Source organism: Danio rerio, chromosome 7, assembly GCF_052040795.2.
Source record: "Danio rerio strain M-AB ecotype USA chromosome 7, GRCz13ab, whole genome shotgun sequence".
NCBI classification, from domain to species: domain Eukaryota; kingdom Metazoa; phylum Chordata; class Actinopteri; order Cypriniformes; family Danionidae; genus Danio; species Danio rerio.
In genome coordinates, this window is record NC_141027.1 from 46,812,501 (window position 1) to 46,830,448 (window position 17,948).

The 17,948-nt window shown below is 34.9% G+C and overlaps 3 protein-coding genes and 1 long non-coding RNA gene across 5 annotated transcripts in view; 2 read left to right on the plus strand and 2 right to left on the minus strand.

Annotated features, from left to right (window-relative positions):
• The window catches only part of LOC147843159 (uncharacterized), a 541,229-nt gene that overhangs the window by 521,543 nt on the left and 1,738 nt on the right, over nt 1–17,948 (plus strand). The window lies entirely within an intron of this gene.
• plekhf1 (pleckstrin homology and FYVE domain containing 1) lies at nt 187–1,603 on the plus strand. The gene is made up of 2 exons (NM_200340.1): nt 187–287; nt 483–1,603. The coding sequence occupies exon 2, from the start codon at nt 492–494 to the stop codon at nt 1,371–1,373; it is 882 nt and encodes a 293-aa protein (NP_956634.1). The 5' UTR covers nt 187–287; nt 483–491; the 3' UTR covers nt 1,374–1,603.
• Nucleotides 12,496–15,115, minus strand: si:ch211-260e23.7. Its single transcript, XM_087261683.1, has 3 exons — nt 15,084–15,115; nt 14,631–14,817; nt 12,496–13,471 (listed from the first exon to the last, which is right to left on the minus strand). Exons 2-3 carry the CDS (start codon nt 14,788–14,790, stop codon nt 13,203–13,205), a joined length of 429 nt encoding a protein of 142 aa, XP_087117809.1. The 5' UTR covers nt 14,791–14,817; nt 15,084–15,115; the 3' UTR covers nt 12,496–13,202.
• zgc:101715 lies at nt 16,030–17,853 on the minus strand. 2 transcript variants are annotated; one of them, NM_001004633.2, is given in 3 exon segments: nt 16,030–17,297; nt 17,415–17,589; nt 17,809–17,853. In NM_001004633.2, coding segments are annotated over 2 exon segments (426 nt in total). In that variant the 5' UTR covers nt 17,575–17,589; nt 17,809–17,853; the 3' UTR covers nt 16,030–17,031.

Below are 17,948 nucleotides of genomic sequence, written 5' to 3' on the forward strand. Positions count from 1 at the left end.
GATCATGTATTTTTTTTCAGCGCACATACTGAGTATTCATCCAAGTTTGCCAATCAATAACAAGGAAGGCTAAACCTCTAAAAAAAAAAAGTAGAGCAGATCTGGAAATTCCCCTTTGTAAACAGGAAAGACAACCTGTGGCAACAGTATAAAAGGACGTCCACCAGCCTGCAAAGCAGAAGGAGAGATTTGTAGAGCTGAACACTGAGGATTATTTTACAGTAGCTTGAAAAACGAAGAAACCATTCCACACCCAACAATAATTGACTGCTTTCCACGGAAATCAGGTATTTGTTAGCTCTTTTTTCAAGATTATTAAAGAAAATATATGATTGTCATGTGTAATATAGTCTATATTATATCATTAGGTGTAGGTGACATAACTTTACTTGACCCTGTTGGTTTGAAAGCACTGGTATTTTCAATTGTATAACACTGAACCAAACTCAACTTTTCCTTGACATCATTTTGTTCTTCTGCAGGCTGCAGCAATGGCAGAACACTTGGCTTTTACCATTCAGAACCGTGAGCGAATCCAAGCAGTAGAAAGCTCGTTTGGCCGCACCGGAAAGATGCTTCAAAAACCCGGCCGTTTTCTTGTCGGAGAGGGGTGTTTGCAGAAACTTTGCCGACGTGGTCCTCAACCCAGAGTCTTCTACCTCTTCAATGACATCCTGGTGTACGGGAGCATCATGCTGCACGGTCGCTGGAACAATAAGCAAAACATCATCCCTTTAGAAGAGGTACAGCAGGAAGATCTGGAAGACGGGATGGCCATGGCGAACCAATGGCTCATCCGAACACCTCGCAAATCTTTCTACGTCTCTGCTGAATCCCCCGAGGAGAAAATCGCATGGATGGGCCACATTGAGCAGTACAGGACACTCCATGTGAAAAATAAAGGCCTTCCTGCTAAAAAAAGCGGAGATGACTTCGCGACACCGTGGATCCCTGATGTGGCTTCGGCCATCTGTATGCGTTGCTCCAAACGATTCACCGTTGCTAATCGGAGGCACCACTGCAGGAGATGCGGGTATATAGTATGTCAAGCTTGCTCAAAGGGCCGAGCCGTGCTGCCACACATCTCTAACAGACCTGTGAGGGTTTGCCGAAATTGCAAGAACGACATGACAGACGGAATGAGACAAGTACAGGGGAAGATGAGAGCAAAGGGAAATCACTGGAAAAAGAACTCCGTCGAGGACACACCAACAATGCCGGAGTTTGAGAACTCTAGTGATGAGGAGAATGAAAACGCAGACGAGTGCCACCAGGTGCCCACCAAGTGGTTCCAGAGCCAGGAGGAGGACAGTTTCTCTGCGTACTGTTACATTAAGCCCGAGCACAGAAATCCTCCGGTTGGTGGACACTAAACTAGAGAAACTGCTGTTATAAGGACTGATAGAAAACTGTGAAGTATTTTGCACTAAATTATATTGAATCACTCCTTTGCACTCCTTTGTGTGTCTTTGTTTTGTATTTGTTTGTATATTTGAATGGATATTCTGTTTTTGTTGTGTGTCCAAATATGTTGTATTATAGCTGATGTATAAAACAATGTGCCTTACTGTGCTGAGCATTAATAAAGTGTTAATATAAAATACTTTCTGTCTGATAAATACACTCACACACACACACACACACACACACATAGTTCCCCATAGCAAAATTTCTCTGGCCCACACTATCAGCATTTGCTTGGCCCACATGCTGCAGTGAATTACGGTACATGACTGGACCAAGTCTGGCTTCCATACAAGTGGCAAACATGGACCATATATGGGCTTAGTCTCAGCTTAATAACCCATAACTGGGCCAGATATGTTGGTGTGTCACAACTGCTTTTTATAAACCCATGAAGCATTTCGCTTTATGGCTGTGCTTTTTCACGAAGCGACCTGATAGATAGAATTGTTTCTTTGCTCAAAAATATGTTTGGCCCAAAAATAATGTTTGGCCCACATGCTGTATGCCAGAGCCGGACGAATGCCTGCTGTGCCAGCTTTATGCCAAATCTGGGCCAGAATTCTTTGCTACCTGGGTTTTGTGACAGAACATTAATAACAATACATTCATTATAGTATTTATTCATCTTTGTTAATGTTAGTTATTAATGAAAATACAGTTTATTAGCCCCCCCTACCCAAAAAAAAATAATAATTTTACCATTTATTCATAATCAAATGAGTTTTAAAACTTGAAAAAAAGATATTCTGGAGAATGTTAAAAAAACACATTGACTTCTATAGTAGGAACAAAAGTATATGGAAGTAGTATATTCTTTCAGAAAATCTTCATGTTCAACACTTAAACTCGAAGAGGTTTGGAAAAAGTGGAGGATGAGTACATGAAAATTATTATTTTTGGTGAACTATCTCTTTAAATAATGTTAACCAGCACAGAGTTGGTTTTGAATCATGCATTATGCTGTATAAAGGTTAATAGATCATTAAACAGTGTGACTTGGTAATAATCAAAAATATTCATTCATTCATTTTCCTTCGGCTTAATCACAAATTTGCCAGGGGTCACCACAGTGGAATGAACCACCAACTTATCCAGCATATGCTTCACGCAGTGGATACCCTTCCAGCTGCAACTCTACTGGGAAACACCCATGCACTATGAACAATTTTGTTTACCCAATTCACCTCTACTGCATGCATGTCTTTGGACTGTGAGACACTGGAGCACCCAGAGGAAACCCATAAACATGGGGAGAACATGCTAAGCACTAAGTCACTGTGCTCCAAATATTCTATTAACACAGACATATTAAATTTAATTAGTGTCTTCAACAATAGACACCACTTTCTGCTGTTAGACTTATGACGTTTAAAGGTGGGATTGTTTGTTATCCAAGTAGACAATGACATCATGCTGTGTTATATAAAGTAAATGACTGTTTCCAGGAAGTGATTTTTAGTGTTTTTTTCAAGCCTACAAATCTGGCTATGTACTTTCCAGTTAACACTTTTCACACAGTTTAGGGTACAAATATTTTGACTGTACGTGTGTTTAAAAAATTGTCCCACTTTATATTAAGTGTCTGTGTTTACTACAATATACTTAAATCAAAATATAAATACAATGTACTAAATGTGTTGCAGGCATGTGTAAGTTTAAGGGTGGGTTAATGTGTAAGGAATGGTCAACAGTGAGCTAGAAAATTATTTAAGGATGTAATTACATCCAGGTATTTAATCAAGCATAAGTACAATTTTAAAACATGTATTTATGCAAAAAAGTACATTCTAATGAATTATTAATTTCAGCTTAAGCACATATTATAAGTTAAGGCCACTTAATATAAAGTGGGACCAAAAAAATATACATAGTATTAATTTTTATTTGAAAAAAGCAAAACACTCTGTTTTCTATTTACTTTGTGGAACATATCAATCAACAATAATTAACTAATCAGTAACTGTAGAATTAAATATAAAAATATGTGTAAAGTTAATAAATTGAGTTAATAAATATCAAGTTCTTCACCCATTAAACCTTCTTGTAACGTTCTTCTCTCATCATAAAAAGTAAACCAGTTCCTTGATTCACATGAAAATGCATAAAAGGTAAAGTTCCACTGCACTTCCTACGTTTGTTTTTCTACGAATTATCAGTTCTTCTTTCAGAAATGTGTGGTGTAATCTTTCAATAACTATGACTTTCTTTTTTGGAACATGAATGGAAATTTGTGAGTAATTTAGTTTAAACAATGGAGGTTACAGAGCTTCATGTGTGTTCTTAAAAAAAACACAACAATCTTTTGTTTTCCAATTTTAAATTTTTGAGTTGAATGTAATGTGAGGTGACACATGGCTCAGTGGTTAGCTCTATCGCATTACAGCAAAAAGTAAGGTTTGAGTCCCATGAGTTTGCATGTTCTCTCCGTGTTGGCGTGGGTTTCCTCCAGGTGCTCCGGTTTCCCCCACAGTCCAAAGACATGGTATAGGTGAATTGGGTAAGCTAAATTGGCTGAAGTGTATGTGTGTGAATTAGAGTGTTTGGATGTTTCCCAGTACTGTGTTGCAATGTGTAAAACATATGCTGGAAAAGTTGGCGGTTCATTCCATTGTGGCAACCCCAGATGAATAAAGGGAATAAGCCAAAAGAAAATGAATGAATTTTGCCACAGTGTAATATTGCAGACTCATGAATGAACAAGCATTTTATACAAGTTGAAATTCTAGATGATAAACTTACAGCTGAAAGCAAATTATTAGCTCTCCTATCAAATTTGAATTCTGTTTTTAAATATTTTCCAAGTTATGTTTTAAAAGAGTAAGGACATATTCACAGTTTCCTATATACACTACCTGAGAAAAGTCTTGTCGGCTATAGCCAAGTTTTAGGAACAACAAATAATAACTGGACTTCTAGTTGATCATTTGGTAACAGAAGTGGCTTATATGAAAGGCAAAGGCCTTGATTACACTTATTTTACCAAAATAAAGTATGATCATGCCTTGATCTTTAATCATTTTATTAGGACTGTAAGCTCTGAATTTGCTTAGACAAAAGTCTTGTCACTTAACAAAAACAGTATAGAATATAAAGTCATGGTGCATAGAGAAAGAATGAATGTTGTGTATGACTCCCATGAGCTTGGACAACTGCATCCATACATCTCTGCAATGATTCAAATAACTTATTAATAAAGTCATAAGAAATGGCAGAGAAAGCGTTCTTGCAGAACTCCCAGAGTTCATCAAGATTATTTAGATTCATCTTCAATGCCTTAGTCTTCATCTTACCCCAGAAATGCTCAAAAATGTTCATGTCTGGTGACTGGGCTGACAAATCCTGGAGCACCTTGACCTTCTTTGCTTTCAGGAACTTTGATGTGGAGGCTGAAGTATGAGTAGGAGCGCTATCCTGCTGTAGAATTTGCCATCTCCTGTGGTTTGTAATGTAATGGGCAGCACAAATGTCTTGATACCTCAGGCTGTTGATTTTGCCATCCACTGTGCAGATCTCTCGCACACCCCACACTGAATGTAAACCCAAATTATAATTTTTCCTTCATCAAACTTCACTAATTTCAGTGAGAATCTTGAGTCCATGCTGGTTCCAGTAGGTCGTCTGCAGTATTTGTGATGATTTGGATATATATATATATATATATATATATATATATATATATATATATATATATATATATATATATATATATATATATATATATATATATATATATTCTGGAAATATGAAGTCTTATTTCTTTTTGTTTAAAACCATTTAAAAGCAGTTTAAAAATAATTGTAATGTTTAATATTAATAGCACTTTAGTTTTTTGCTTGTTTGTTTGTTTGTTTGTTTGTTTGTTTGTTTGTTTGTTTGTTTGTTTGTTTTTATAATCCCAAACAATTGTCCAATAACTTGCCTAATTAACAGTTAAGCCTTTAAATTACAATTGAATCTAATCTACTTTTTAAGATGAATTATACATTGGTTGAATTGGTTATACATATTATAAATTGGTTATTAAAACTGTTACATTTTAAAATGTATTGTAAAAAAATCTGCTTTTTAATAGTTTTAATAATATTTTTAATAGAATTAATAGTTTTTTTTTAGATGTGTGTTGTGATTAAAAATATGTAAGATAACATGTAAATACCTATTGGAAAGCGAGTCTTTAAAGCATGTTGGAAATTTATTACATTTGCTTTATATTTATATGTGAATACATAGAAATGAATAATTATTGATTTGTATTGTTTAGACTACTTCCGTGTTGTGTTTCTGATCTGAATGTGTGACGTGCTGTAATTTCCCCACACAGGTTAACCTGAAGACAACAACATTTCCAACATAGAAGCATTTAACGGGAAACATTTACTCGCCCTTTACTTGTTTTAAATCTTTATGAGATTCTTTCTTCTGTTAAACACAAAAGGATATATTTTGAAAAATGTTGCAAACTTGTAACTATTGTCTTCCATAGGATTTGTTTATCATATGGGAGTCAATGGTTACATTTTTTTTTTTTTTTTTATGTATGTATTGTGTTCAACAGAAGAAAGAAACTCACAAAAGTTTGAAGCATGTAAAGTGTGAGCAATTTGAGGAAATGTTAGAATATTCATGTTGGGTGAACTACCACTTTAATTATAAAACCGTTCATGAGGCACAGTTGTTTTTAAAAGATCTTTTATATGAGTAAGGAATCTGGCATAGTGCAGACTGGCAGAACAGGCATAATTGTGTGACTTACAAATCAAAAACATCCTTCTCTGTGTTAAACAATTACTTTGTTTCAGGCAATTAATCTTAAAGTGAACAGAGAGTGCATCAATTTAGCATCATCTTTACCAAGGCTTAGAGTTGTAAGTGAGCTGTAATATACGCATGCAAGATGACGAAGTTCATAACAATTGCACACTCACTATATGGTGGGAGGAAAGAAGTAAACAACTGTTAAAAACAGATTTTCACTCTTGCTTAATGTGCCCTACAAAAGTTCCACGACAGGCTTTTGGCACTCTGGGTGGAAAAATACATATACAGTAACTAAGAAAACCAGTTGAGCAGGCAAGTTCAACTTTCACATGCTCGACTGGTTACCATAAATAGACAAACACGAAACACAACAGACTAGTCTATTTAAAGTGATAGTTCACTCCAAAATGAACATTTCCTCACATTTACTCATTCAAATGGCTCCAAACTAGTGAATTTCTTTCTTCTGTTAAAAACAAAGCAAGAAAAAATCAAACCTATTTTTTTTTTCAAAAGAAGAAAAAACTTAATTCAAACAGGTTTGGAACAAGTAAGGAGTGAATGAGGACAGAATTTTCATGTTTGCATGTACTATACTTTTAAAAACACTCACTGCCTATACCAGCGGAATAATATTAATACAAGTGTCAATGAACCAAACAAATTATAGAGAAGTGACACATTCTGAAAGGTTTCAAGCTGTATCAGAAACTCCTACACATTACTGTCTGAGCAGAGCTTGATTCTGGGAATTAGAGCAAAGCCAAGTTCATGATAAAGTCTACAGATTATTTGCAAGCAGAATGTCAGTAAAATGTTGTGGAAGCACAAAGGAAGAAAAGAAATACACAGTAAATGTGACTATACTGTAAATGCACAGGTTTGTCTTAAAAAAACATTTTAAAATAATGGTCCATTAGATAATGTATTTGCTAAAATAAACATATAGTAATACATTTATTATGGTATTTAATCATCTTTGTTAATGTTATTTAAGTTAAGAAATGTTAGTTCTTGTTAACTCATGGTGCATAAATTAATGTTAACAAGCATAACTTTGGGTTTTTAATAATGTATTAGTAAAAATTGAACTATGATCAGTGGTGGAAATAGTACTGAAAAATTACAGTGAAGTAAAAATACCAAACCTTAGATACTTAGTAAAAGTATCTGTTGTAAATATTACTGTGCATGAGTAAAAAGACCTTTCAAACTCAGGAGTAGGGAGTACGGAGTATTACGCTGTGAAAAGCTGATGCATTTACATCTAATTTGTGGATGTGTGTAAACGTAACATTCCTTAGTGGATTTAGTTATTGCCCAGCAGGCACACAATGCCAAAAGACGTTGATATTATGTTAAATTTAAGTCGTAATGTCAGGTGACCAAAATTCAATGTCTAGTCAGCATCTATAAACCAACTTTATTTTGATGTCTAATAACGATGTCAAATGACGTTGAAATTTGGTTGATATTATTAGGTTGTGTTGGAAAATGACCAAAATTCTACGTCGAGCCAACATTTTAATCAGCGTCATATTGATTTCAGATCAGGACATTTACTCGTCAGGTATGGCAACCAAAATCCAACAATTGATAGACATACTAATATACACACAACATCAAACTGTAATATCATTAAAGGTTAATTTTAAGTTGGACATGGAATATTAACATTAGCCTTATGTTGGGTTCTGATGTCAACCCAATTTTCTTTTCTAAACAAAATGCAATGTCCCCACGACGTTGGGGTACAGCATCAACCTGACGTCATGTTGACATCTTGTGCCTGCTGGGTGTTTAAAGCCATTTCGGTCATCATACAGTAAACATCCATCATCTTTTATCAGTGACATGCATCTAAACAGTCTCTAGGTCAATGCGTCTAACGGTTGTGGACATCTTCTTGGACACTTTTAATGCTTCCAAACAGTTTGCTGCGATTATAAACCACTTATGTCTTGAGGCAGTTCATTACGTGACAAGAAAAAATAAAGTAGTGACTGCAGGTTGAAGGAAAGTAGTGGAGTAAAAGTACAGATACAGCTCTAAAAATCTACTCAAGGGAAAATAAAAGTACATACTTTTAAAACTGCTTAGTAAATTACAATTTCTGAGAAAAACTCAATTACAGTAATTTGTTACTTTACACCACTGCCTGATTAATTAATGCTTTACAATGATATTCATACTTAGTTAATGTTAGTAAATACAATAACTAGCATGGGTTATTATACTAAAGAATTACCAAAAATGAAATTAAAATAAAATAAATTGGTAACAGTATCAATATTAACTAGTTTATTATTACCTGGATTTTATTAAGATATGAAGTGTTTATTAGTGCTTATAATGTAGATATTCTGCATTATCTTATTTGACATCCATAACACTTCACAAACCTATATTACCTTAAAGAATATTATTAAGCAGCAATTTAGGAGTTTATTGAACTGAAAGTCATAGTCAATGTTAATAGATATAATAGTACCTTAATGTACCTTAATGGTCAGATGGCATTTCTGTGTGTAGTTTGCATGTACTCCCTGTGTTGGCGTGGGTTTCCTCTGGGTGCTCTGGTTTTCCCCACAAGTCCAAAAACATGTAGTTTACAGGTGAATTTGGTTAAATTGGCTGTATGTAAGTGGATGAGTTTGTATGGATGTTTCCCAGTGATGGGTTGCAGCTGGAAGGGCATCCACTGCGTAAAACATTTGTTGTGTTTGCCCCATATTAATAATAGGACCAAGCCGAAAAAATAGAATGAATGAATAAAATTAAGTAAACACCTGAATTTTTGTGTTTAAAGGTGTTTCGTTCATACTACTCACATTCATACGTTATATTTTAACAGTCATGAAGTAAATTCAACTGTTCTATACAAGGAAGTAACTTTTTGTTGTTGGTGACAAATTATTACGTTATTTAAGCATCTTGTCAACCCTCATGCACCTAAAATAAATGGTATTTTTGCTGCCAACAAACTTACAGTCAATGCTTGGGGCTATACGCGGTTTGTTTTGTTGTTCCCCACTCCCTTTTTGGCAATCACTGCATTTGTTATTTTAGCAATGGCATAATGACAACAAGTAGATATTTTGGTCTCCACCTAAGCTGCTGATAAAACACTATGATTTGAGTCCATACCTGAATATTATCGAGACAGAATGTGATCTTGGACAGAGGTAAGAAATAAAAATCAATCTAAAGACAAAGTCGAGGAAGTGCTGGTGTTTTCATGAAGAACCGGGTATTCTTCAGAGTTGACTCAAAAAGTTCAGTGCAAAGGCGGATCACACTATATACTCAATTTGTCTGAATTTATTTAGTTCTTTTTTATCTTGTGTACACATTTTCAATACTTGTGGTGGTGGACCTAAACTGGTGTTTTTAGTGTGGTTTTCTCTGTTCTGACAGGATGTGAATGTGGTGAGTGCTATTAGAGAAGTTGTTTTAAGCACATGTGAACTAGACCGAATCAGCACAGTACATAATAATTGGGTTACTGTGGTTTAATGGCCAACCACTTCTCATTTTTAAAGAAATGCTGTGATGAGGAAAACTTAACAAAATGATGGCATCAACGACTTCATATCAACCAATTTTTCAAACATGAAAACAAACACACTGTCTTCTCTAAACTCAAGAAGCAAGACTGCCAGCACAACATAATAGGTGAAACAATGATTAGATTTGAATTAAGAAAGTCTGTCATGTGAAGACTCCTCTTAATTTTGATGATATTTGAATATAACGTCATTTCAGTCTAATCAAACAAACCAAATATCACGTACATGCTATTTCAGTGCAATTACAATCACTCTTTTTGTTGTTGTTAAATTCATTCGTTCATTCATTTACTGCTGCTTTTCCTGGGCCAGATCGCGGGGGCAGCAGTCTTAGGAGAGAACCCCAGACTTCCCTTTCCCCAGACACTTCCTCCAGCTCCTCCAGGGGGATCTCGAGGCGTTCCCAGGCCAGCCGAGAGACATAGTGCCTCCAGCGTGTCCTTGGTCTTCCTCAAGGCCTCCTCCTGGTGGGACTTGCCTGGAACACCTCCCTAGGTAGGCACCCAGGAGGCATCCTAAACAGATGCCTGAGCCTCCTCAGCTGACTTCTCTCGATGTAGAGGAGCAGCGGCTCTACTCCGAGCTCCTCTAGAGTGTCAGAGCTTCTCACCCTATCCATAAGAGTGCGCCCTGCCACCCTTCGAAGTAAACTCATTTCGGCTGCTTGTAATCGAGATCTTGTCCTTTCGGTCATTACCCAAAGCTCATGACCAAAGGTGAGAGTAGAAATGTAGATGGCCGGTAAATCGAAAGCTTTGCCTTTCGGCTCAGCTCCTTCTTTACCACAACGGACCGTTACATCGACCGCATTACTGCTGCCGCTGCACCAGTCCACCTGTCAATCTCACATTCCATCCTTCCCTCACAAAACCCCAAGATACTTAAAACTCCTTCACCTGGGGTAAGGACTTTCCTCCAACCTGGAGTTAAATATTTATGTAATTATTTATAGAGTCATTTCTTTAAAAACTAATCTAGTAATGCTACATGAAATCAAATGTCTGTGGGCAGTAATGTTTTAAAGATATTTTATTCAACCACGCTGCTTTAAATTGGTCAAATATGACAGCAAATACATGTAAAATATTACAAAATTCTTTCTCTTTTTAATATTGATAATGACAATTTTTTTTTCTTAAACAACAAATCAACATATCAGAAAGATTTCTAAAGAATTGTAGTGGAGTGAATAAAATTCAGATTTGCCATCACAGGCATACATTACATTAGTCTCACTGTGTGCGTGCATAAGACTATTCTGGTAGTAAATAGCACAGCCTTATCTCACAAGTAAACATTACTATTTTACATTTTGTCAGTTAAGTGGCTAATTCATACAAATTATATGGAAATGTTATCGTATATGAAAATGTATTACTTTAAAAAGGAGGTGTAGCACCTAACCCCACTCTTAAACCCAGGGGTGTCCAAACTTTTTTGTATGAAAGGCCAAAAACCAAATATCATTGATAGCCATGGGCTAAAGACAAACATACCAAACACTTTTACATTAAAGTTGCCAATATAAGGTATTGGCATAAAAACATAAACAATCACATTTATGACACAGTGGATTTCAGTGCAGAATGCTGTCAAGTAGAATCTGCCTTTGCCTTGATTTGCTCACCAAAGTCCTCTATCCGTCAGGTGACAATATGCACATTTTAAACAAAATCAGATAAATTTACACCATTTAAATTGACACATTTAATTTCAGTTAGCTTTTTTGTAGCTTAACAATTTAACAAACAAATAAAGGGTTACATAAAATTTTAAATGAAAACCTCTAAACCCTCCCATTCTCATTCACCTCTCAGATGTCAAAGGCTACCATGGGACAACTTTGGCCCGCAGACCCTAGTTTGGGCATCTTTGCTTAAACCTAATTGTTATTGGGGAAGAGCAATTCATACTAAATTGTATAAATTCAAATGAATTAGCCACTAAATCAAAAAATTACTAATGGCTCTCAGATTGTGTTGTAGCTATTATGAACCAGGTAAACACAAACAAATAAACAAAAGAGTACGGTACATGCATTGATTGGTTTTCCTGCAAACATAATAATACAGTGTTAAAAATGATTGCTACATGTTGTTACAAAGTTTGCAGCACTATTAAAAACTAAAATTGGGTGAGGGTAATAAAGTTGTCATTGTGTATTTAGTGTTCTCTTAGACTTTCCTCAGTTAACAATGCAGTTAAAACTAAAAAGCATTTAAATTCATTCATTCATTTTCTTTTCTCTTAGTCCCTTTATCACCTGGGGTCGCCACAGCAGAATGAACTGTCAACTTATCCAGCATATGTTTTATATTGCAGATGTCCTTTTAGCTGCAACCCAGTACTGGGAAACATTCATACACACTGATTCACACACATACACTACGGACAATTTAGTTTATTCACTTCACCTGTACTCCATGTCTCTGACCACTGAGTCACCCTATATATATATATATATATATATATATATATATATATATATATATATATATATATATATATATATATATATATATATATATATATATATATATAATTCCGATAATGAACATTTATATCTGACTCTGATTCAGGTCATATTCTGCATTTTTTGTAAAGTATAATTTAGCAAATTAAATAAATAAATATGTATATATATTTTTGATTTTAGACAACTAGTAACAAGAAAAAATCATCGAAAATAAAATTGTCAATATATTCTCACTTTCTTTTACAGAGATTGTTTTTTGAGAAATGTCTTTTAAATCCACACAGTGCATGTGCAAGTGTAAACAAAACTGACGTTCATTTTTACATTGTTCCATAGAACAAAAACAAGTCTTACAGGTTTCGAACCGCATCATGGTAAGAAATGACAGAATTTTTTTCTTTTTTTGTCCTTTTATCTGTACTGAAATGGCTCGTCACGTGCTTTAGAAAGCACATGTTCTAGAAATGATAAACAGTTACTTAATCAGAAGCTTAAACATGCTAAATTTTTGCAATTTGAATTATCATATGAAACTTTAAAAAAGCAAAAAAAAAGAAAAGGAATAGACCATGATGCCTACAGTACACATATTACGTTATAATAAAGCAACAACAAAAAAACTAATGAAGCTCTTCATATTGTTAAAGGTAACACCTTAATTTAAATCATAATATACGAAATTAACAAATCATAAACTAGCACTTCTAGCTTGATAAACAATTGATTAGCTGTTTGTTAGTTAGTAGGATAGAAGTTGGGTTTAAGTTTTGTATAGGATTAGGGATTCTGAATAAGATCATTCTGTATAATTACTAATGAATTATGTTTATATCTTTATAATAGGTAATAAGCCAGTAGTTAATATCTTGAATTATGAGCTAAACTAAAGTATTACCAAGTCAAACCTAGACTAAGCAGCTGTCAATAACCCACTAATTTTGTCCATATTCTATTTTGGCTCCGAGCTCTTTTGTTGCAAAAGAGATCAAAGTAGTAAGCACTCGCATCTGTAGAGAGGAGTTACCCATCACTAGTAAAATGAGTTGTGCCATGTCAACCCAATCCAGATTGCCCAGCACGGCCATGACCTCAGAGTACAGTTTGTTCTTCTGTTGGGGAGGCATCTCCATGATGATCTGATGAAGAGGATGGAATTTGCCACTAGTCATCCACCATCCAAATGCACCTCCCAAAGCACCGCCTTTAAGCATCAAGAAAACAAATAAATTAAGTGTATTAACTTTCAATTGTAATCAAGCTAAAAGACCTTAAAATCCACTGTGTTGATTGATTTATTTGTACTTTATCTGTATGGTTTAATTATAATTAGAGATGTCAAAGAACACTTTTTTTTGCTGTTTCAGTGTGCAATTTTTATTTATTATTATTTTTTATTAAACTTAATTATTGGTAACTTTTTATTGTGATACATCCACAATCACACACTTCCCAACTATCCACTTGTCATAAACCTATTTAAGTTTTTTTTTTCTGTTAAATATGAAAAAAGATATTTGCTAACAAAAGCTGGAAACCTGTAACCATTGACTTCTACAGTATTTCTTTTTTACTTACTTTGGAAATCAAGGGTAAGCAGTTTCCAGATTTCTTCAAAATATCTCTCCTTAGGTTCAACAGAAAAAAGAAACTCAAAATGGTTTGGAACCACAAGAGAATGAGTAAATTTTCATCTTTGGTCAAAGTATCCCTTAAACTTCATGATATAGAGAAGTGGTTAATGAAATTCTGCTCAAGCTGTCAAACTTACTTAAATCAATTGCTTACAACAACAACAACAACAACAACAACAACAACAACAATAATAATAATAATAATAATAATAATAATAACTGTCATTATTTCTTCACCCTTGACTTGTTACAAACGACAAGTTTTTATTGTTGTTGTTCCGTTAAAAAAATAATAGGATATAGAAAATGTCATAAATAATATTTGCTTTTCCTTCTATAGATGTCATAGTTACATGTTTTCAGATATATTTTCTTTGGTGCTCAACATAATTAAAAAAAAAAAAACTCAAACTGGCTTTGAAATAAACTGGCTTCAAGGTGTGTAAATGATGTATTCCCTTCCATTAAATTCCTCTAAAAAGGAATTTTCAGATTTTGATAAACCAAGACATTTTTAACAAGGACTAAATTGCACAAAATAACTGTTCGCCAGAATATCAAAGTACGCAAACAAAGTAGCCTAAATACTGTCAATTTTGATTTCATGACAGTATATCAAAGATATACTTTATTTTAGATTGTATTAAAGCACCACCTAGTGGTTACAAAGTGCATTGGGTTAAAGTTTACAGATGACATCAAATCAAGCACAAGAGTGTACATACATACCAATAAATATACCGGGTGGACCTCCGAGCAGACCACCTACAAAAGCCCCTCCGCCGGCTGCTGCAGCCCCTTTGCTGGAGTTCTGGAGAGCCGCTTTAATCTGTCTGCTCTCTGAAACCCTACAGCAGAGACCCATCACATCGTCTATTTGACGGTTCATTATGTTGTGCTAAAAAAAACCCACAGCCTACATGGAGAAACATGAATCAAAGAGCTGTCTATTCTCAATTGCAGAAAGACTGAACACTGTACACAATGTATTTAACATATTGTTATATAAAACAACAACCAGCTGTATGTAGCCTATGATGTTGTGAGGAAAAACAAAACTAAACTAAACTAGTTACACATAATAACATATCTACAATAAAGACCTACGACTGTTTTATTTAACGCTGTGCCACGTAACAAATTAATTCAGAGCTTTGGTAAAACTTGCAGACTTCAGCCTACCTCTGCTTCTGCTTCGACTTTACTTTCGGATTGAGAAATCAATCTGCGAGTGACGTCATCATCACGCTTCCGCGCTCTGCTCCTCCGCCTTTAGGTGGTGTTATGGTGCTTGTTTGATAATCATTTAATTTATATCAGAGTTTGACCGCAACATAATACAACTTTGATTGATAAACTGTCAAACAATTAGCAAGAAAACAGTGCAATACTCTTCTCATTAGATCTACCTGTTTAAAATGTACACCTGTCATGAAATTAATCCTGGGTATAGTACAGTGTCCATGCAGCAAAATAAAAAATAAAAAAAATAGAAAATTAAATCTAGCTTTTAAATGGATACTTTCTATGGATGCTATACAATAAGATATTTGTGCAAATAATTTTTTACACAACAAATTAGTCATAATCAAGCCAAACAATCAACAGCTGAAATGTATATTGTTTTGATCAATTTTGCGTCTAAGTCATTTTAATATAAATAAAATAATGTGTACATATTTATTTAGACTTTGGAAAATCTAATTCCAATGTCTAAGTCGCTTTGGGGGAAAAAACAAATGTCTTGTATACAAATAAATGTAATGCAAATTTAAATGTGGCTGTTTTGCATAAAGGTGTAGACGGTTCTTTTTGTAACACTAGAGCATGAAGAATGATTGATTATTTTTTTCCCACTGAGATGACTAGTTTAAAATTCCAGGAAATAACTATTTTCCTGTTTACTAAGTGTATGAGGATAATGATAGTGTAAAGAAGAGCCCGAAATATATTGGGGGAAAATGAGAAGATGAAAAAGGGAAGAGATAACCTTATAGAAAAAGCTTTTAAATATTTTGCAGGCTAAGGAATTATATATCCTTTTTCACTTCCATCCAAAGCAAAACCCAAAACAAGCCCCTCTTAACATAGTCATCACACAAAATACAGTAGGAAATGGTAGACATTCTGAAAAGAGTCAAACTATGTGCTGATTTATTTAGCAAACCCTCATCCAGTTTTAGTTCATTTACCAAAGAATAGCCTAGGTGAATGTGTAATTTCTAGGTCTGAAATTTTGTCAGCAGCCTGGCCCTGTCTTCACAGTCATATCCAGTACAACATTTGTTACTTCATGCAAACATCTTCTTGTTTAATGAACGTATAAAAGCATCATGTCCTGTAATCATTTAGTAAGTTTTACTTGGAGACATTTCTATTGCTTTGACTGATTTTAAATTTTTGGTCGCTGCTCTAAATGGTCACCTTTCACTTTACCCACTGAGGTGTCAAAGTAAATACAATAAGAAAAAAAAAAAAACATCTTGGAACAGCCAAGCCATAAAAGACAATCACATTTATAGGCTGATGCAGTCAGTGAGATAATCTTAAAAATGCAGTATTTTTATTCAGTGGGGATGCATTAACCTGATTAGAAGTGAGAGTAAACATTTCTGTTTCAAAGAAATAGTGTTCAGTTTAATCTTTCTTTACATTATTGAATCTTGGGGGAAACTAAATGAAAATCTGATCTATTAATTGATCAGCAGCAAACCTGTAAATTAAATGAGTTCTGAAATATCACGTGGCATAGAAGACTGGAGTACTGATGCTGAAGTCCAGTGTCTGGGAGCTGACTTGCACATGCATGCTCAGACATGAAGTCTCAGACATAGACACATGCACTTCAACAAAGCAAAAATAAGCTCTTATAACAAGAATAAAAAATACATTTTAAAATGGTTCACTTCTGTTTGGATGTCATGTCAGAACTTCTTAAAATAACCAATAAACACATGCAACAGATGCACGATGATACATAGCTAAATAGAGCATTTTTAAATCAATATTTGTTTATAATTACTTTACTGCCAGTTTTCTGAAGTGTTTCTTTTATCATTACTTTAAGTTGCCAAATGAATAAATGTCCTAAATGTCTTAGAAAGCTGACCTGTAACATTAACTCTAGTGGTCAATCCTCAAACTTGACCTCAGCTTTAAGCTGGTTTTTAGTATAACTGAGTATAGCACCCAGCACTTGCTCTTGTAGAGAAGAATTCCCATGAACCTGAGCCATCAGCTGAGGAACGTCAGTCCATTTGAGTGAACCCACTATGGCCATGACATCGGAGTACAGTTTGTCCTGCTGTGAAGGAGTCAGTTCCATGAGGATTTCAGGAAGAGGTCTGAACTGGCCACTGGTCATCCATGCTCCCAGCGCACCTCCCACTGCAGCACCTTCGGTAAATCAATATGGTATCAAATGACATGATAATGTCATGCAATGATGATACAGCACCATCATGTGGTCAAGTTGCGGCTTTGCGCATGCAAAATAAACATCTGAAAACGCACCGAGTGCAATGCCAGCTGGACCTCCAATCAGTCCTCCGACAAAAGCACCTCCACCGGCAACTGCTGCTCCTTTCGCCGAGCCTTTAAATGCGGCTTGTATCTTCTTATCGGCGGAGATTTCACAGCAAAACTTTATAATATCATCTTTTCGATTCGCCATTTGAGGTGTTATTGCCTAAACCTGGCGATAAACAACGATAAATGAGTTCAAACTCAAAAATATAAGCGGTATTAACGCTGTAAGTAGGTAGCTAATATAAAAAAATCATTTTAACCATTTCGTAGCTCTTGATTTTTCATGTCAATTTACTACAAACTGTAACTTTAAAAGTCACTTGCCAATAGCCTTACTTTTTTAGACTAATAGACGTTTTAGAAGGTTTAAAGTTCTTACCTGAGGTAGCCTACTAATGCAGAGTTGGATCACGTTCAAATTACTTTCGGTCTTACCCTCATGGCTCTTATGACATGGACTTCCGCACTTTGCAGCTTGTGCGAGCCATTGTTCTTAGCAGTCATTTGAATGTTGACTTC

Bases quoted from the DNA above. Each gene is read 5' to 3' on its own strand.
- plekhf1 (NM_200340.1), top strand. From the start codon at position 492: ATGGCAGAACACTTGGCTTTTACCATTCAGAACCGTGAGCGAATCCAA.
- si:ch211-260e23.7 (XM_087261683.1), bottom strand. From the start codon at position 14,790: ATGAACCGTCAAATAGACGATGTGATGGGTCTCTGCTGTAGGGTTTCA. The intron at 13,472-14,630 runs GTATGTATGTAC...TGATGCTTAAAG, and splicing joins TCCACCCGGTATATTTATTG to GCGGTGCTTTGGGAGGTGCA.
- zgc:101715 (XM_087259156.2), bottom strand. From the start codon at position 17,574: ATGGCGAATCGAAAAGATGATATTATAAAGTTTTGCTGTGAAATCTCC. The intron at 17,298-17,414 runs GTGCGTTTTCAG...GATTTACCGAAG, and splicing joins TCCAGCTGGCATTGCACTCG to GTGCTGCAGTGGGAGGTGCG.